At 44.6% G+C, this 21,152-nt stretch overlaps 1 protein-coding gene across 2 annotated transcripts in view; it reads left to right on the top strand.

The window, feature by feature from the left end:
- Positions 1–20,689, top strand: part of LOC147634448 (ATP-dependent protease La (LON) domain protein) — a 65,228-nt gene extending 44,539 nt beyond the window's left edge. For both annotated transcript variants that reach the window (XM_086803512.1, XM_086803511.1), the window contains 2 exons: positions 19,890–20,053; positions 20,236–20,689. In XM_086803512.1, the coding sequence (XP_086659638.1) occupies positions 19,890–20,053; positions 20,236–20,371 (300 nt within the window). In that variant the 3' untranslated portion in view covers positions 20,372–20,689. The remainder of the gene's footprint in view (positions 1–19,889; positions 20,054–20,235) is intronic.
- The last annotated feature ends 463 nt before the right edge of the window (positions 20,690–21,152 follow it).

The following is a 21,152-nucleotide window of genomic DNA, read 5'->3' on the forward strand; positions in this document are numbered from 1 at the left end:
GAGGTCAAAATCAGCAAATTGAACCTCTCACATTTGCAGAAATTTGGGGGTTTTCAAAATTGAGGTCAAAATTGGCAAATTGAACCTCTTGCAGAAATTTGGGGCTTTTGTGAAAATTGGCCAATTAGATGCACATTGAAGCGATTGGAGTGCATACAAATTGGGGATTTTCTGATTGGAGCATGTAATTGGGCATTACAGCTGCGATTTGTCGCGTATGTATACACATTGTGTGTAATTGGACAATTTGGTGCAGGTTTACACTTGCTTTGGTTTGCAGGCATACATTTGTACAGGACATTTGGTTGCCTGGCAGTGCACATTGGTGCTTGGTTTGCTTGCAGATATATTTTGTTGACATGGCACAGAATGCTACAGATGTATTTGGTGTGCTCACCCAGGAGGACAAGCTGGATGGATCTAACTACTCCCTCTGGAGTTTCATGATCCGTAATTTGCTTGTAGCCAAAGGGCTTTGGGGCATCGTGTGTGGTGATGACACACGCCCACTTACCATACAGCCAGCCACGCCTCAAAGGGGAGGTGCTCAAAGAGCTCCTGATGTAGATCCTGCTCCCACACAAGAGCAGAAGAGATGGGACTCTAGAGATGCACAGGCCATGTCATTGATAGCCCCTTCAGTGAAAAGGACTATTATTCCGCACATTTGTTCATGCAAGACATCGAAGCTTGCATGGGACACATTGGAAGCAATGTATTAGGTACGCAACGAGGCAAGAGTTGCCTACTTGAAGAGGCAATTGGATCTTCTTTCTATGGATAAAGGTGACTCCATGGCAGATCATCTCACCAAAGTGAAAGATTTGCAGGAACAATTGCTCAACATTGATGAGATTATCCCAGACAGACAGATGATCACCAACACTCTTCATTCTTTACCGCCTTCCTACTTGGGCTTTCACACCTCTCTCAACCTCTCGATGAGAGGAGGTGGTGATCCCGTCACTTTTGAAGAGCTCGTGGGTTTACTCTTGCAGGAAGAGCAAACAAGAGCAAACATATCGAGCAACCGTGGTGGAGAAAAGGCATTTACAGCCAAGGATAAGGGTAAAGCAAAGAGCTTTAAGCATGGGGGACAACAGTCTAGCAAGGCTGGTCATGGACAGCCCTCTTCTAGTGGTGAAAAGTCTGACAAAGGGGATGCAAACAAGCCCAAAAAGAAGGGCAAATGTCACTACTGCCATAAGCCTGGACACTACATCAGTGAATGTAGGAAAAGGATTGCAAAAGAGAAAAAGAAAGAAGCAGGCAATGCAGTAGCAGACTCTTCGGATAACAAAGCACAGCAATCAGCTAATGTAATCCAGGAAGAGTACACTTTTTTGGTCACATGCCCTAGTGACACACCAAGTGCTTCAGACACTGATATGTCTTGCATTGCATCTGACAGACAGAATGCATCATGGTATTTTGATAGTGGTGCTTCGAGCCACATCACTTCATGCAAAGATGTATTTCAGCACTTGGTTTATGCTTTAAATGGCCGCACTGTATCATGTGCAGATCATACCACATATCCAGTAAAGGGAATTGGTAATGTCATACTTATTGCAGCCAATGGTGCCAATATATGTATGAAAAATGTATTGTATGTTCCAGGAATAAAGAAAAATCTGCTCTCCGTCTCAGCCATAAACGACCAAGGTTTAAAGGTTGAATTTGAAGATGGGAAGTGTTTGGTAAAAGACCCATCAAAGGGTTATGAAATAGTCACTTCTGGAACACGATACAAAGGCTTGTATAAGCTGGACAGCTATGACAAGCGCAGTTATGATGCAAATACAGTGGCTGCCCACACTCCTGCTATGCATGATGCAAAGCTATGGCATGCTCGTTTTGGGCATGTAAATTCTCAGAGTTTGATGCTTTTGCAGAAGCATCATATGGTTGATAATATGCCGCCTCTTGAGTCTCCGCCAAGACATGTATGTAAGGGGTGTATTTTGGGAAAGATGCAACGGAAACCATTCCCCAAAGATGGAGCTGTTAGAGCTGAAAGTAAATTACAGCTCATACATAGTGATGTATGTGGTCCAATGCGGACACCATCCATAGGGGGGCATCTTTACTTTGTCACATTCATTGATGACTACTCAAGGTTTGCTTGGGCTTACTCTTTGAATTCTCCACCTCTATCTGAGCGGAGTGTTTGGACTTTACATGCACACATATTTTCAGCCATTGCTACAAAGTGTCGAAAGCATGTAAACACATCTGCTTTCGGGCATCAAACACCAATGGACTGTGCCTTATACACCGCAGCAGAATGGTGTAGCTGAAAGGAAAAATAGATCTCTCATGGAGATGGCAAGATGCATGGTGAAAGCACAAAAGTTGCCTCACAAATTTTGGATGGAAGCTATAATGTGTGCAACTCATGTGTTGAACAGGTGTCCAACAAAAGCTTTGAAAACCATAACACCATTTGAGGCTTGGTATAGCCGAAAGCCAACAGTGGATTATATGCGTACATTTGGGTGTTTGGCATATGCACATGTGCCAGAACAACTCCGAACAAAGCTTGATGACAAAGCAATTAAATGCATTTTTGTGGGCTACAGCAATGAAAGCAAAGGATACCGTCTTTATAATCCAACTACACGAAGGATTTTTGTAAGTAGAGATGTGGTATTTGCTGAAAATTCAGAACAGCCCATGGTCAGCTTGTATAAAAGCAATGATACAGGCTTACAGGACATGTTTGATGGACTTTTACCCATTGCAATTAGGGGGGATTCAGATCAGCCAGCCCCTACACAAAAAAATCCACATGTGGACCAGCCAGCTATTCAGCCCCCTTCTATGGAAGAAGTGGAAGATCTTGTCAGGGAAGAGCAAACAGCCATAGACACAGCCAAGTCAGTGCCAAGATGGTTGCTGAAAACTTTGCAAGAAAGCAAACTTGCAGCTCCACTCACAGGTAGAACAAGGGCTAGTTCCAGCCATGCTTTGAATGTACATCGTGGGGAGTCTGCATTCGCAATGGGTGGTCTCTTTGATTCAGAAGAGCCTTCTTCTTATGAAGAAGCACATGAGAATGAGCATTGGTTGCAAGCTATGCAAGCTGAAATTTCTTCTATCATGAAGAATAATACATGGGATCTTGTGGAATTGCCTAAAGACAAGCATGTAATTGGCACAAAGTGGGTGTACAAAGTCAAAAGAAAGTCTGATGGTACTATTGACAGGTACAAAGCAAGACTTGTGGCAAAAGGCTAATCCCAGAAAAAGGGAATAGATTATGAAGAGACTTCTGCTCCTACTTCGAGAATGACCACAATAAGATCAGTGATTGCATTGGCTGCCCATAAAGGATGGAAAGTGCATCAATTGGATATCAAAACTGCATTCTTAAATGGGGATTTACAGGAGGAAGTATATGTAAATCAGCCCATTGGTTTTGTAGTTCCTGGTGAGGAACATAAAGTATGTAGGTTGCACAAAGCATTGTATGGGTTAAAGCAAGCTCCAAGAGCTTGGTATGATGAGATACATGCTCATCTAACCAGCCAAGGTTATGAGAATAGTCCAGCTGAAAGCACATTGTATGTGAAGAAAACCGATGCCGATATTCTCATAGTCATCTTGTATGTAGATGACATGCTCATTACAGGTACAAGCAAAGCACAAATTTCAGATTTCAAAGCTGATTTGAAAGCTGAATTTGATATGTCAGATTTGGGGCCTTTACACTACTATCTCGGCATACAGTTTATGCATACAGATGATGGCATTGTTATGCAGCAAACTAAGTACATAAAAAGTTTGCTAAAAAGGTTTCACATGGATGAATGTAAGCCCATTTCTACTCCGGTAGAACCAGGTGTACGGCTTACTATGCATGATATTGGAGAGCCTTTTGAGGCCGGCATTTACAGCCAGGCAGTGGGATGCCTCATTTACTTGTGTAACACGAGGCCAGACATATCTTTTGGAGTGTCTTTGTTGAGCAAATTCATGCACAGCCCAGGCACAAAGCATTGGCAAGCAGTCAAACGCATTTTCCGTTATCTTAAGGGTACCCTGGATCTTGGTTTGTTCTATCCTAGGGGGAGCAGCTTGCAGCTTTATGCATACAGTGATTCAGATTGGGCTTGTGATTATGATACCAGGCAATCCACCAGTGGGAATTGTTTTTTTCTTGGCAACTCATGCATATCTTGGTTGAGTAAAAAGCAACCCACTGTTGCTACATCTACTTGTGAGGCTGAGTACAGGGCAGTCTTTACAGCTACAGTAGATTGTGTATGGTTGAGGAGACTATTGGCTGATCTTCGTGAGTGTGAGCAGACACCCACCACCATTCTCACTGATAGCCAGAGTGCTATGGCAGTGGCACGAAATCCAGTATTTCATGCACGTACCAAGCACATAGAGATTCATTATTACTATGTCAGAGAGAGGCTACATGCAGGGGAGATCAGTTTATCTTATTGCCCTACACAGGATAATGTTGCAGATCTATTCACAAAGGCTTTACCTCGAGAAAAGTTTGAAGCTTTCCGCAAAGCTTTGGGCTTACTCTCATGCAGAGAGTGATCTCCTACCTTGTACAGGTTCACACTTCCACTACAGGGGGATTTTGTAGGCATATGCTCACTTATGGTAGTGCTATGTGTGAACAGGGCTTAACCAAGGGCACTTTTTCCCATGTGGTTTTTCCCCTTGGACATCAAGTGTGAAAGGACACTCTAACATATAATATTTTGTACTTCTATATTATATGGATGTGGCACACATGCAAGGGTTGACTTGCATTTTGTGGATACCACACTTTTGGCTCTCTCTCTCTCTCTCTCTCTCTCATTTCTGTGTGTGAGCTTCTCTACCCTGCACCTAACCCTAATGTGCAGGTTTGTGTGTGTGAGTGTGTGAGTCCAACACCCAACAATCCTATATAATAGCCCCTCTCCCAACCCCATCCTCACAAGTGCTCATTGCTCAATGCTCCCCTCACAAGTGCTTATTGTTCAATATCAATTCTCTCCCTTGAGCTCGTCTTCAAGACTCAAGCCTCTCTCCCCTCTAAGCTCTCTCAAGCATCTCTCTCTTCAAGCCTTCCCCTTGAGCCTCTCCCTCGTCTTGAACTTTCTAATGTTTTGGGTAAGTTGTAACTTCTCTAAGTGTTGCATCTATGTGTATGTGTGTGTAACAATATATATTTATATTTTCAAGTATTTTTTAAATGGACTGTACCTCCATCGTATTTTTATTTTTTATTTGCCCTGCATCTCCGGAGGTTTGACAGAAACTCAGTTCGAAGGGCTTTGTGTGAATATATGCTCATGTGTGTGTGCGTGTGCGTGTGCGTGTGCGTGTGCGTGCGCGTGCGTGTGTGTGTGTGTGTGTGAGAGCATATCTTGGAGTGCGTGTGTGAGAGCATATCTTGATATAGAGTTCTACACCCACTATTGGGCACTGATGACGTTAGCGGGGATGTCATAGTATCTAGTCCATACTATGCATAATGGAGTTGATAGTTATATAGTCTTGTGGTTTGACTACCATGAGTATATAACATGCACGTTCCTAAAAGGTGAATTTGGGCATGTTCCTGGATTCATCTAGGTATATATATATATATATCGTACCGAATTGAACTTTTCGTACCTGACAACTATGGTGCCAAGATAGCATTGCGTCGAGGAGTAGCCTTAAGGGGATCACTGAATTTTAAAATAAAGAAAGAATATACTATAGGAGAAAAAAGAAAGAATAAGTATTTAGATTCATCATTCTATTTTAGTTTATTGAATTATTCTCATTTACCTTCTTAGAACTCCTCTCTCAAGCATAGCCGTTGAATGGCTCTTGCCTCATCGGACTCTGTATCCATTCCTGCCACTCTGTTGAAGCCACTGTTACTTGGAGCTTAGGCATCACATCATAAAGGCACTCTAGAAGAAGCTAGATGTAGGCAAAGCACGTCGAGGAGAGCTTCTTCATCTCTACGTCCCTATGATGGCGGAAGATAGTGAGGGCCTTGACTTTCTGATTGAAAAAAGTGACAATATGATTGGCTTGTGTCACCACAGTCTTCACCCACTCTAACTTGTCTATGTCTTCCATAAGCAAGTCAAGGCAGTGAGAGGCACAAGGAGTCCACACTATGGACTTGAACTCGGCCTCAAGAAAGCGGGCCCATCTTGTGACAATTGGACGCATCCGTAACTACTTGAATCACATTTTCGGGGCCAATCTACAAGGATGATGGATGCATGAAATTTGAATGATAATATGGAAAATAAACGAGACTTGAAAGTTGAAACTCAAGTAAAAGGCAAAGGCTAAAGCTTCAAACTCAAAATTGTATCTCACCTCGATTATGACTTGTCAAATGTGGTGATAGATGAAATCGCCCGAGGTTTTCTTCCCTGCCTTTCCGGCATCCAAACGGTCCGCAAGAAGTAAGTGCCAAGAGGGCAAGATACTAGAATATTGAGAATGCCTCTCTTTTTTCTATCGGTCCATCTGTAAGAGAGGATAGAACACCCATACTTTACCCATCTCGCTCGGACGGGCTCGACGGTCTTTGTTGATTCTCTCCATTTCTTCATCAAGTGCCTTCGTGCGCATGTCGTTGTAGGTGATATCATGCCAAGGGTCATGGCATGGTCCTACTTCGGTAAATGGCCCTCACCATTCTTTGCCATTGAGGAGTTTTTAAGGACATGAAATGCGAGGTTATACTCAATGACCGTGTGTGCAATCTCCACATTTGCCTCTTGTTGCTTTGCTAGGACCCAAGAGAGAGAGATCACATGTAATGCTCCTTGCATTATAAGCTTGAGGACTTGTAAGACTAATACTTTGATTCTCCACCCAACCATATTCCAAATAGTCCCTAAACTCATGGTTATATGGGCATGAGTGGTGCATGACCTTCCAACTTTATCCCCTTGACCTTTCATTGGCTAGACATTGCTTTTTCCTTGTCCGATGCCTCTTCAACTATCCCTAGAAGGGGGCGCCTACTTCTGTATCCCTTGGCTTCCATTGTGCACTATTTATTCTCTTTTTACTTTAACTTTAATGCCTATTAACCATTGCTTAGGTATTTTCTATTTGAAATCCCCTGAACCTTATTTATATGCAACCTTTTATATATAAATAATTTTTCCTAGTCTTACCTTTCAGTGTTTCTTGTTAGTCTCATAACATGTCCTTCTCCTTGGAAGAAAAGTTTTCGTCCTCGAAAACAAATCTCAGGAAACCTTTTCTTTAGTGTAGTCACTCTTTTCCAAGTTGATCCTTCTTCTGATCCATGTTTCCACTTTACTAAACATTCTTTAAACATAGAATGTCTAGTTTTCTTTTCTTGATATTCGAGAATCTTTTCAGACTCATGTGGAAGAATAGGTGGTTCTATAAAATCAACTATTGCTTCTTTTCCAATGATGTTATCATTATTTTCCATGAAAGACATGATCCTTTGGGTAAAGCTATCTTGTAAGCTACACTTTACTAAACATTTTTAAGTATTGTATAAGGACCACAGTACCTTGGACTTAACTTTGGAACTTTTCCACTTTTTTAAGTTTCTGACTTTTTAAAAACCTTTACATGAGCTAAATCATCTTTCTTGAAATTAATTGGTCTTCTTTTACCTTTCTCATAACTAATAGAACGATCCTGCACTTTTTAACGTTGCAACATTTAACATGCCTTACATGTCTTTTACACTGTGCAAATTTTCTTTTTGTAACCTAACTGCTATGGGTGCTCTAATAGAAGATACTCATCCCAATTGTTTTGCTTATGATTAACATATGCTCGAAGCATATCTTCTAGGACTGGATTAACCTTTTCTGTTTGTCCATCGCTTTGTGGATGTTCAGACGTACTCATACTAAGTTTGGTGTCTAACTTTTTGCATGCTTCTTTCAATAAATGGCTTATAAATTGTATCTCGGTCGCTTACTATATCTATTGGTATTCCATGCAATCTATATAGATGATGGATAAACATTCTAGCCAATTGTGGTTTTTTTTACTTCTTTTTTAGTTGGTATAAATTGTACCAACTTGGTTAACCTATCCACTACTATCCACACTGAATCAGACTTGAAGGGTTAGCCCTCCACGTTCGTCCTCATAAACCATGACAACCTCGGCCCTAGTGGCCCAAGCGACACTGCTGGAAGAGGCCGTGTCCATAGTGAAGATGTGGAGAATCCGCTACGAAATGTCACCATTTGGTCCCTTCACCAGTCTTGATTTGTGTTTCACACACTAAGCGGAACCAAGGTGTGAATGGGGATTTTCCATAGAAGAAAGCTGAAGCATTTACTGGCAAAGTTTGGCTTGCAAGATGGCTTCTGAGCATAAGCAGCATGGGATTTTTATTATTTAAAGTGACTTATAAGGTCTATAAGTCAGTGTTAATAAAATATGGCTGGACTTATTATTATTTTGGGCATGCTTATGTGGACAAAAAGAGGCGCCTACATGAAATTTGGGCATCAAGCCATGAAAAGCATAAAGTTGATATTTTGGGACAGCTTAGCTATTTTTAAGCGCACCCAGCCTCTTTTAGCAAAAAAGGAAAAAGCACAAGGCCAATATAGAGCTGGTCGACTTTATTAAAGCAGGGAGGCACATGAGATCAGGGCAGGCAACAGCTTTCAGATTTCTCTCTCCTCCTTTCAGCGTTGGCCATACAGCTGTCACCTTATTCTCTTGGCTACCTTGCGTTGGTCGTACAGGTGGGCTGTTGTTGATCCGTGGTTCTCTCTCTCACTTTAGTGCTGGCCGCACAGGTACTAGCTGACGGCAGTTGGATTCTTTCTCTTATGCGCTAGAGAGCACAGGCGATAGCTCTTGGTATTTCTTCTTCATGAGCCGGGCAAGAGATTTGCTGATGCTTTATGATTCTTCCGTTGTGTTTTCATGCTTTGTGTGGTATTTGAAGTGTTGGTCTATTGTTTTGGGTCCCCGATTTCGGTGACAGTGGTATCAAAGCAAAGGCTTTCTTCCAACAATGAGATAGAGAAAAGATCAGAAGTGGAGACTACATTGACCAATAGTTTTCCTATTGAGCTTGTGGAAGCAGTCATGAGGAGTAGACAGCTTGGTGCAAAGATTTATGAATTCATAGATTTTATCCTTGGAATATGGAGCTGGTTTGGAAGGGCAAACCTTGGCAAGCATGTATCATGGAAGGATTGTTGCCATGGTGAACCATACGGACATGTGAAGTATGTTTGGCTTGGGCATGCGTATGGATCATAGGAGTGGTGCTCTTATGCAGTCCAATGGCATGGCAAGATGTTTGGTGGCTATGTACTCTTCTTATTTTCTTTTTGCAGGCACTTAAAGCTACTTATGGATTTATGAATATTTGGGATACAATTGGCTCTTGTGCTTGTGTCTGGTTATTATTAAGGTTGTTGGCTCCGTTTATGGATTTATGAATATTTGGGACACAGTTAACTCTTGTGCCCGTGTTTGGTTATTATCAGAGTTGTTGACTCGGCTTATGGATCTATGGATATTTTTCCGACACACTTGGCTCTTGTGCCTATGTCTGGTTGTTATCAGAGTTGTTGACTAGGGATATGATTAAAGTTTCTTTCTTGATACGATTGGCTCTTGTGCCCGTATTTGACTTCGGATCGTGGATCTGGATTTATGGCTTTAATGTCAGAATTATGAAATGCTACTGATTGGTAGTGCATCTGCTATATTTGAAGGATATTTCAATGGTATCAGGCTTATATAGTTGCGGACAACTCCTTTATAAGACGGAGGGGAACTGTCACCGAAATCAGGGACCGGAACAATAGACCAACACTTCAAATACCAGATAGAGCATGAAAACACAACGGAAGAACTATAAACAATATGAAAACACCGCACTGGGCCGAACCGGGTGGGCCCCCCGTAGGAACTTCTTTATTGAGAGAGAAGCTTTTCCAATAAACCAAGGTGCGGGTGCATACAACACCGGATTTTCCAACAAATCATCAACAAATCTCTTGCCCACATATCTATATAGTGCCTAGATAAAAACAGCACCAAAAAGCCATCCGAAAACTATCTCAAAAACAATCCCATGAATCAGCTCATAAACAGTCCATAAAACAGCCTCGTACAGAGCCAAAAACAGTTGCGAACTCGAGGCAAAACAGTCCAAAAACGGAACCTCAAAATCAGCTCCAGAAGAGCTCTCAAAACTATCTCATATTCCTCCAAAACAGCCCCAGAAGAGCTCTCAAAAACTATCTCATATTCCTCCAAATCAGCCCCAGAAGTGTGGCTAGAAGGCGTCTCATGAAGAAGAAATACCAACAGCTACCGCTTGTGCTTTCTAGCGCATAAGAGAGAGAATCCAATTGCCGTCAGCTAGTACCTGTGCGGCCAGCATTGAAGCGAGAGAGAGAACCACGAATGAGGAGCAGCCCACCTGAACGACCAGCGCAAGGTAGCTAGGAGAAGAAGGCGACTACTATACGACCAGCGTTGAAAGGAGGAGGAGAGAAATCCAAAAGCTGCTACCCGCCTTGATCTCATGCACCTCCCTACTTTAATAAAGTCGACCAGCTCTATATTGGCCTTGTGCTTTTTTCTTTCCTGCTAAAAGAGGCTGGGTGCGCTAAAAAATAGCTGGGTTGGCCCAAAATATCAACTTTATGCTTTTCTTGGCTCGATGTCCAAATTTCATGTAGGCGCCTTCTTTTGTCCACCTAAGCGTGCCCAAAATAATAATAAGTCCAGCCATATTTTAATAATGTGTGAACACATTGACTTATAGACCTTATAAGTCACTTTAAATGATAAAAATCCCATGCTGTTTATGCTCAGAAGCCATCTTTTAGGCCAAACTTTGCCGGCAAATGCTTCAGTTTTCTTCTGTGGAAAATCCCCATTCATCACACCTTGGTTCCGCTTAGTGCATTAAACACTGATCAAGACTGGTGAAGGGACCAAACGGTGACACCAAACCTATTGAGCCTTCGGGAAATCCCAAAGACAATGTCGCCTAAGGCTCTTGGGGATGGTGGCCACATCTTGGACGTGTTGTTGGTCTACCGCCAAATTCTTGGGGATGGTGGCCCATCTCGAACGTGCACTTGGTCTACCACCAATGGCCAACCACGTGCCAACCGCCAAACTCCTATGTGTCAGCAACCACAAAAAGAGGTCAATCTTCTGTAATGAAGCAACAACTTTAGATTAGGTTTAGGACCTTGGTCATGGGCTCAAATATAAAAGGGGACTCATGCACTACTATTGTACCTTTTGATACTTTTGATCATATGACTCTTCGAATGTACATTGGAGCCTAGAGCTGCTAATGGAAGGCTATTTCCATCTTTTGGTAACAGGCTAAATCATGTGTATGATTTCTTGCTGATTGCATGTTACTCAACATAATGATTTGTCTCAAATCTCAGCTTATGGTCACTCCATTTCAATTGGTATTAGAGCCCTTAGCTTAGATCTTTGTTTAGGAGGTGATTTGATGATTAATCATTTTTGGATTATTCTTAATCGAGTTTTCAAAATGCATTTTCTTGATCATGATTAATGATAATCATTTTCGGATTATTGTAATCCAATTTTTTAGAATGGATTTTCTTGATCATGATTAGTGTTAATCATTTTTGGAATTGACTTACACAATTTTTAGATTTGCTAATTTTTAGATTTGAAAAGATTAGCAATGAGATTTGTGTTAATCATTTTCGAGCCAAGAATTGAGCAAACAGTGCAAGATTAGTTCTTATTTTATAAGAAGTGATTAATCTTGGCAGATTTGCTTGAGATGGCTGAGAAGCACGTGAAGATCCCAACACTCCCCACGTTCCCAATGGACTGACAGTTGGATGGGAACAACTATGGCATATGGAAGGTAATGATGGAGTCTGTTTTGGAGTCTTATGACTTGGCTGATTTCATTGTTGTTGGGGTTCCACGGCCAGAGTTGGAAGATGGGAAGTTACCCTCTATACGGAAGGAACGGGAGGCACATGCACAGTTATGGGATCGTGTTAATGCCCGCGTTTGTTCTTTCATCTTCCTAAATTGCACACCACAAGTGATCAATCATTTAAAGCATATGACGCTAGCCAGAGGGATTTGGCAGCATTTGGCTTCTCTATACAACAGGGCATCACCCATGAAGAGGATCTCCTTGGAAGTTTAGGACCTAGATGCGGGTGATGAATCTTGCAAAGTCGTTGACGATGCGGGGGCACATCAACAAGGGTAGGCTCTTCAGCGGGAGGTTCTCCAGGTCAGGAAAGAGATATCGTCAGAGGATATGGCCATGGCGTTGTTGTCCCATTTGCCCTCGCAGTACTCAGCCTTTTCCTCCTCTTTGATCACCAGTGGCAGGCTTAGCACCATCACACGGGAGGAGCTTGTGCCAATGGTCTTAGACTTGGAAGAGCAATTTACGAACCTTCCATAGGGCGGAGGTTTTGAGGCCTTGACTGGCCAGCAGTCGAAAGGCGATAACAACAACAACAAGGGCAAAGGGAAGTCTTCATCGGAGAAGTCTCCTGAGAAGAAGCCCAATTCAAACCGTGAGAAATTGAAGGCTGAGTGGACCTGTAACGATTGTGGCGAGAAAAGCCACTATTGGAAAGAGTGCTGATTCTTTAGCTTGAGCTGCAAAGACTCCAGCCTTTGTGCACTTGGAGATGTTAGACACCGATGCTTCATCTTCTTCGAGCGAGGAGGCAGTTGGCTTCACCGCCAAGCATACTCGGGAGTGGATTCTTGATAGTGGTGCTTCCAGGCACATGACTCCTTCCCGTGACTTCTTTTAGGATCTTAAACGGCAATCAGGTCACATTTTCATTGGTGACAATTCCACCATACTGATTCACAGTGAGTGCCGGATGGAGATCATTCTCGATGGCAGAGGGGGGAAGCATTCCTCTCGTGTTCTTTACATCCCCGCACTTGGTTTTCATCTATTGTTAGTGCATGAGGTTTGTAAGACTGGCTTCCGGGTGGAGTTGAGGAGCATTCTGTTGCTCTACGGGACCAAGAGATTGGCCAGGTTGTTTGGGAAGGCAAAGTGGAGAATGGTATATACAAACTCTCAGCACTCTCATCATTGACAGCAGGCTCTCAGAATGGTGACTTGTGGCACTTTCAGTTTGGCCACTTGAATGTGGATGCGCTTTGTATTTTATGCTGCTTATTGATAATTGTAGTAGATTCATTTTCTTTCACAGAAGGACCAAGCTTTTGCTCGGTTCAAGGAGTGGCATGTGATGGTGGAGAAAGAGTCTGGCCTTGCAGATAAAGAGTCTTAGGGCTGACAAAGGAGAAGAGTTTTCTTTCAATGCATTCGTGCAGTTTTGTGTGGAACATGGCATCAAGCGGGAGCTAGCCAATACAGGTTCGCCTTTAGAGAATGGAGTAGTTGAGCGTAAGAACAGGACTGTGGTGGAGATGGCGAGGACGATGTTGGAGCATTGTGATCTTCCTCGTCCACTTTGGGGAGAGGCTGTGGCTATGGCTGTCCATATCCTCAACCGTTCTCTGACGACTTCAGTACCCGACCACGACTCCCTTTGAGGTGTATTCCGGAAGGAAACCAGATCTCTCCCATTTCCGTGTGTTTGGGAGTGATGTATATGTTCACATTCCAAAGAAGCAGAGGGGGAAGGTTTACTCAAAGTCCCAAAAGCTTGTTTTTGTGGGATATAACTCAATTTCCAAGGGATATGGGTTGTATGATCCAGAGAAGAACGAGGTCGTCGTCAGAGAGATGTGGTTTTTGATGAGCATGTTCCAGTTTCCACTGTTGATGAGCTGCCACTTCTTGGAGACCCAGATGATTTTGATGATGATTCCTAGTTGATTGTTTGAGCTGGATAGCCTCAGTCAGTTGAGGAGGTTGAGCCCGTGGTTGGAGATGAGCTCCCGCAGCTAGAGATGGCTCCGCGTTCTGTTGGAGTACCCAGGTGGTTGGTAGACACTCTACGGGAGTTAGGTGTTACGGAGCTTCCCTCCAAATGGACCACAGAGGACGGACCTCGAAGATTGCATAGAATTCGTGACAAAAGTCATTCAGTGGAGCTTTTACAGGTAAACTATGCTTTGATGTCTCGTATCATGTGGGAAAGAGCCCACTTCCGGCAAGGAAGCCCAAGCACATGATACTTGGAGGAAAGCCATGCAAGTGGAACTGGATGCCTTAGAGAAGAATAAAATTGGGAGTTGGTTCTCAGGCCATCGAAACGGTCTGTCATTGGTGTCAAGTGGGTCTTGAAGACCAAGTATACGTCAGATGGGTCGGTGGACAAACACAAAGCCAGACTTGTGGCTAAGGTTTATGCTCAGCGGCCTGGCATCGACTATGAGGATACCTTTGCACCGACAGCGAGGATGACCATGATTTGGACCGTTCTTACTCTTGCTTCTTCTCAGCGGTGGCCCGTATTTCAGATGGATGTGAAATCTGCGTTTCTTAATGGTGACCTGCAGGAGGAGGTGTCTGTTGAGTAGCCTCCAGGCTTTGAGGTTCCAGGATCAAAAGGGATGGTTCACAAGTTGCGGAAGGCCTTGTATGGTCGTAAGCAGGCTCCCAGGGCTTGGAATCGGAAGATTGATTCCTTCTTTCTATGGACTAGATTTCAGAGATCGGTTGTAGATCCTAACTTATATCTCTTTGGGGAACGGGGCATGGTCACGTTGAACATCCTTTATGTGGATGACCTCATTCTCACTAGCAGTCATGTGGAGCACATTGCAGCGACGAAGGCTGCCTTGTCAAAGGAGTTTGAGATGATCGATTTAGGCTTACTCCACTTCTTCTTGGGATTGGAGATCTGGCAGACCCAGAGGGGGTTCTTCGTCTCTCCGCAACAGTATGTCCATGAGTTGCTTGAGGCCTTTGGGATGGAGAACTGCAAGCCTATCATGTCACCGATGGACCCGAACACAAAACTTACAGTTAATGATCCTTGTGAGCCAGTTGATGCCTCTCTGTACTGGAAGCTGGTTGGTTCATTGATCTGGTTGCTTACACCAGATTAGACTTGAGCTTTCTTGTGGGGGTGTTGAGCTCGTTTATGCAGACGCCATTGAAGTCTCATTGGGACGCAGGATTGCGGATCTTGCGGTATCTGCAAGGTACGAAGGATCTTGGACTCTTCTACGCCACTGGAGGAGAAACGAAGGACCGAGTTCAACTCCAAGATTGGAGTGACTCAGATTGGGGAGGAGATCCAGACACGAGGAGATCTACATCAAGCTACAGTTTTACCCTCGGCTCAGGAGTTGTTTCATGGAGCAGCAAGAGGCAGCCAACTATTACCTTGTCGTCTACAGAGGCAGAGTACCGGGCTGCTTGTGGTGCTGCTTGCGAGGTTGTGTGGCTGCAGAGGTTACTTGGCGAGATTGGGTTTCCACAGAAGGAGCCCACGGTCATTTAGTGCGATAACCAGAGCTGTATCGCTATTGCTTGGAACCTGGGCTTCCTTGCCCGGACCAAGTGCATAGAGATACAATATCACTTTGTTCGTGAGAAGATCTTGGTTGGTGACATCTTATTTCTTTATTGTTCGACGGAGGACAATGCGGCCGACCTCTTCACGTAGTCTCTACCTCAGGCTATGCTCTGGTGGCACTGTAGCTCACTAGGGTTGGTTCCACATCCAAGAGCTGAGAGGGGGTGTTAGCAGTAATCTCTTGTCTGTACACTAGGTCAAGGCCTCTGTTGTGGGTGTACCTGCTCGTTTTTAGTGTCTTCCCATTTTTCCTCACTCTCCGTATATTTTTCCTATTTTTCTGGAGGTGTGTATGGGTTGTCGGCTGCCTTCAAGAGCTGCTCGACTGCTTTGGTGCTACCTGACCACTTCCTCAGTAATGGCCAATTGGACTTATACTGGGCGAGTGATGTTGTTGCTGGTCGTGAGCAGTCAGGCTACTGTCGGCCTGTTTATGGGCTGGCTGACCAGCAGCCAGGGGCCATATAAAATGGCCCCTTGCCCCCACACTCCATTTTGTACATTTCCGGGATTTTATGTGGTGTATATAGCAGAGTTACACAGCTTCTCTCTCTCTTTCATCTGTGCATTGCTCTCTACAGCAATTGTCTTCATTTTCGTTGTGCATTCTGACAAGTCTATGTGCCACTCGTGTGCATGAAAGCCGATCACCCTCACCCTCTCTAACATGCATCCCCTGAAGTTCTCCAAGGGGGGCTCTGAACTCACTAATCTGCCATGAAGTCCAATTGAAAAAGTGAGCAATTTGGAGTTCTCATCCGCGCCATGAACTACCAGGAGAATATCATGCCCGGTAAACAATCCCAGCCATTGCCGGGGAATAGGGTCAGGGATTAGGATCAGCTACTCCGGAGGAATGGCAGGGGCGATGTCGAGGCTGAGTCTGTCTCTACCCCGGATCCCGAGCCACTAAGGGAAGTTGTTTTGAATGCAAGCCAATCTCCAAGGGACCTAGCAAGGCTCATGCCTCCCCAAGGTACATGAGGTCGAGCCCCTAGCATGTGACCACTAGGTTAACGAATCAAGGGGTTCCAAATCAAGGGCCATCAAAGACGCTCCTCGGAGGCTACCAGAACAGACTGGTGGAGGGCTGGCCTGTGGTGGTCGCAAGCTCGTAATAGGCTGGTTGCAAATTTGTCCTCAAAAGTTGGGCTAAAGCCACGAGATTGAATCTCCGTGAAGATCCATGTAATGCTCTACGGCCAAGGGCCCCCCAAACTCGGTGTACGGGCGGATGTCTTGGCCAGGAGGAAATCCTTTCATGGCTCACCACCTTGTAGAAGTCCTCTCTAACAACTAACTTGCCGAACAAGGCTTAGGTATGAATGGCGGGGTTGATGATGCCCAGGCCCCCTTTGTGGCACGGCTGTATGATCACTCTCCAGGCCACTTGGCATGGGTAGGCCTCCTATTGCTGCAAACCCACAGAAAGTTGCGGATCAACCGTTGAACTCAATCGATGCATGCCAAGGAGAAGGCCCAACAAGAAGTAATATACCACATGGTGGCAAGAATAACGTGGTTTGTCACCACCACTCGACTAGCTAAGGAAAGCCTCGTTGAACTCTAGTATAGAAGCTTCTTCTGAATGCTCAGAAGAAGAGGGGCTAAGTGTTGCTCTGGGGAGATATCGGTGCCCACCTAGCATCCAAGATAACGGACTGGAGTGCCCCTTGGGATCCATTGGAAAGCCTTAACTGGACACCAGGTGGAGAGCCAACCCAAAATCCACATGAATTGTGCTAGGATTTGCGCTCGTGATGCGCGATAGAAGATCTCTATGGCCTCTGTAAATCTCTGAAGATTCTCCACATCTCTTGATAAGTATGTTGATGTGTCATTTGGGAACAGTCTAGTAGCTCCTCCTGTGCACGGATGGGGAGACGCAATCCCCGGAGCCTAGTCTCTTGAGTTGAGAGATGGCCTTGGTAACAAATAGACAGAGATAGGATGCTAGAGGGCAGCCTTGCCGGGCTGAGCACGAGAGGGAAAATCTGTCACCTTTGGCTCCCTAAATGAGAACTTGACTATGAGAGGCCAAGTAAGTCCGGAAACACCATGGATCCACTCCTATGGAAAACCCATCCGGCACATTGTGCCCTCCAGAAAGCCCCAATCAACACTATCATAGGCTCCCTAGACTCGGTGTATGGGCGGATGTCCTGGCCAGGAGGAAATCCTTTCATGGCTTGCCGCCTTGAAGAAGTCCTCTAACAACCAACTCGCCCAACAAGGCCTAGGTTTGAATGGTGGGGTTGATGATAACTAGGCTCCCTCTATGGCGCGGATGGGCGGGGTCGGTGTATGGTCGGATGTCCTGGCCAGGAAGAAATCCTTTGATGGCTCACTGCCTTGAAGAAGTCCTCTAAGAACCAACTTGCCCAACAAGGCCTAGGTTTGAATGGTGGGGTCGATGATAACTAGGCCCCCTCTATGGCGCGGTTGTATGATCACTCTCTAGGCCACTTGGCCGGGCACGCCTCTCGTTGTTGCAAACCCACAGAAAGTTGCGGATCAACCGCTGAATCTGAACGATGCAGGCTGGGGAGAAGGCCCAGCAAGAAGTAATATGCCACATCATGGCAAGAAGAATCTGGTTCGCCACCACCACTCGATCGGCTAAGGAAAGCCTTGCTGAACTCTAGTATAGAAGCTTCTTCCGAATGCTTCTATACTAGAGTTCGATGCCCACCTGGCATCCAAGATAACGGACTGGAGTGCCCCTTCGGATCCACTTGAAAGCCTTAACTGGATGCTAGGTGGAGAGCCAACCCAAAATCCACACGACTTGTGCCAGTTGATCTGCGCTCTTGATGCACAACAAAAGATCTCTTATCGCCTCTATAAATCTCTGAAGATTCCCCACATCTCTTGACAAGTATGCTGCTGTGTCATCTGCAAACTCTAGTAGCTCCTCCTTTGCACAGATGGGGAGACGCAATCCCTAGAGCTTAGTCTCCTGAGCTGAGAGAAAACTGCTCATGGCCGCGGCAACAAATAGACAGAGATAGGATGCTAGAGGGCAGCCTTGCCGGACCAAGTGAAAGATGGGAAATCTATCACCTCTGGCTCCCTAAATTAGAACCTGATTGTGAGAGGCCGAGTAAAGTCCGGAAACACCACGGATCCACTCCTCCAGAAAACCCATCCGGCACATCATGCCCTCCAGAAAGCCTCAATCAACTCTTATCACAGGCTTTCTCAAGAGTCAAAATCCAAAAGAAGCACAATGAGATCTTGCTGCTAGATCCTGGCCGAAGCTGTTGCCTCCCAGAAATTGAGATGATGTCGAGAATGCTCGGATCCTAAACAAAACCTGTCTAAGTATCATGAATCAAGTCGGGGAGGAAGGGCTGAAGTCTGCGGCTGCTTGTTGGGCCTTTTAAGTTTTTGCAGTCCTGCATCGACTAGGTTCAATGACTCATTTGCAACTGCTTGTAGGTAGGAGGTAATGGCAGGATGACTCAAGCCAAGGTAGCTTGGAATGTGATAGTCCAGCCTCCCCAGAAAGGGGGTGTGGGCATCATTGATCTTGTGGTGTAGAGCATAGCTTTGTCCGGCAAGCTTGATGTTTGTGGCCTGAAGCCCAGGGGAGAGATGGAGAGACTTCTAGCCCCCCGCTTCAGCCTCCACTTGTGGCAGCCCATGGCCCTTGTTGATCTTCTTAGAGGACCCTGCTCTGCAAGCTTGGCACCTCCTTCAAGGACAAATTTGCGGCCAGCCTCTTTAGAGTCCAGGACATTTTTAACCAGCACTTTTCTAGTTACCCTTCTCCGGTGACAAGTGTGGCTTGGGCAACCCTTGGTGGAAAATGCTCTTGTTTGCCTTCCCTTTGACCACCCCTTGGGCATGTGTTCATATGTGACTATTCCTTGAAAGGAGGGTCATGACCCAAGCAAGGCCTTGACCTTGGTCCATGCGGTCACCTCAGAGGGGTGGATGTCGTAATCGGCCTAGCCTCATGGCTTGGGGGTGCTCCATAAGAGCCATGGTTGGGCGGTGAACCGCCAGCAGCCAGATCATGTGTCTTGTTCTTGTATGTGTATTTGTATTGCATTTGTTTAGTGCACTCGAGGAATCATGTATTTCCTACAAATCAGGCTTGAGCCGACAAAACTCACATACCTTGTTTGTTGCGTGCCCATTTTAAAAATGGAGCTCGGAGTGTCATGACACCAGGTCACAGGTATAACTCTTCAGTGTATAGTATGAATTTTGTTAGTAGAGGTGTCTCTTTATGTCTATGCTGGAGCAATATTTTGTGATCTTTATTTTTTTTGGGTGTGATTGGAGATATGAACCTGGGCTGTTTCACTGCTTCAGGTCAGGAAAGTTTAAACAGTTTTCTTCTTTTGTGACGACCTTACTGGGGTTTTTCTTCTTTTCACTATGCAGAATGTAGTAGCAAGACGGAGTGATATGCTTGTAATGTCATCTGATGGACCAATGGGTGCTTATGTGAATGACTCTGGTTACGTGCATGAAACCTTGACTCTCTGTAAGGCACGTGGACTAATTTTGCAGGGGCAATCAGAGATATTGCACAGCTGGTTTCCTGGGTATGTAAAAGCTCCTTCATAATGTTTGATCAGAGAAAAAGATGCAAAAGTTCTTGTTTGAATAGGCAGGTTCTTACAAAAAATAAAACTGCTGGACTCAGGTCCTCAAGGATGTAAAAAGTTTTTAATATCCGGCGGACTTTGCTTGTCCATATTACTGACCTTCTAAAATTATCTTGCAGTTATTCTTGGACAGTTGCTGACTGCAGTGTCTGTGAATCTCACATGGGTTGGCTATTCAAAGCTGTCAAGAATGGTTTACGTCCAAGGCAATTCTGGGGTCTGAGAAGATCTCAGCTTGCCGAGAAAGCTTCATAGAGGGCTAGAATGGGAGACAGTTGTACTCTTCATATCTTGTAAACAGTTATTGTTTGGAGGTGACTGTGATGAGTAAAAGAGGAGTTGATGATGCCACCTAATTGCTCAAAGCTTCTGTTAACGTCCAGACTCTCAAAGTCTGTGCTGACAGAACAAATGTGACAGCCAACTTACCTTAGCAAGGATGTAGAGCTTCACTAACGCTGACTTGCGCCCAAGCCAAAATCTCCTTGATACATACGTATGAAGCTGCTTGTGCTTTTTTAAAGAAAGAAAACCAACTCACGAGAAAGAAAACCAACTCACGGGCTTTCAGCATCTGTTTTTGCAATACGTTTGCTGCTCTCTTTTTCTGGCTCAAAACTGGTCTGCTGATTGTGTCATATATAGACCCCAAAAAAAGAAAAAAAAAAGAAAAAAAGAAAAAAACGCATGGCCAGCTGAGTGGCGAAAACCCCGGAAGCACTCTTTCTAAGAAAAGCACTTCACTTGTTTTTGTGTTACCCCACCGCACTCCACCTCACCCACCTTGTTTTAGAATGTCGCAAGCCTAAAAAATATATAGGTCGCTAACACCATTACAAAACAGTGTTTGTAGCCACACAAATCACTCGCGTGTTACGATAAGTACATGTTATTCTTATATTTCTCAATTACACTTGATCCCTCCTGCAGAGCACATGTTATTCTTATATTTCTCAATTACACTTGATCCCTCCTGCAGAGCACATAACACCCGGGGATGAAGATGAAAGTCTTTTCACAAATGGTGCATCTGAAT

This window comes from Cibotium barometz, chromosome 10 (assembly GCF_041138505.1).
Source record: "Cibotium barometz isolate CiBa-2024 chromosome 10, ASM4113850v1, whole genome shotgun sequence".
In the NCBI taxonomy this organism is placed as follows: domain Eukaryota; kingdom Viridiplantae; phylum Streptophyta; class Polypodiopsida; order Cyatheales; family Cibotiaceae; genus Cibotium; species Cibotium barometz.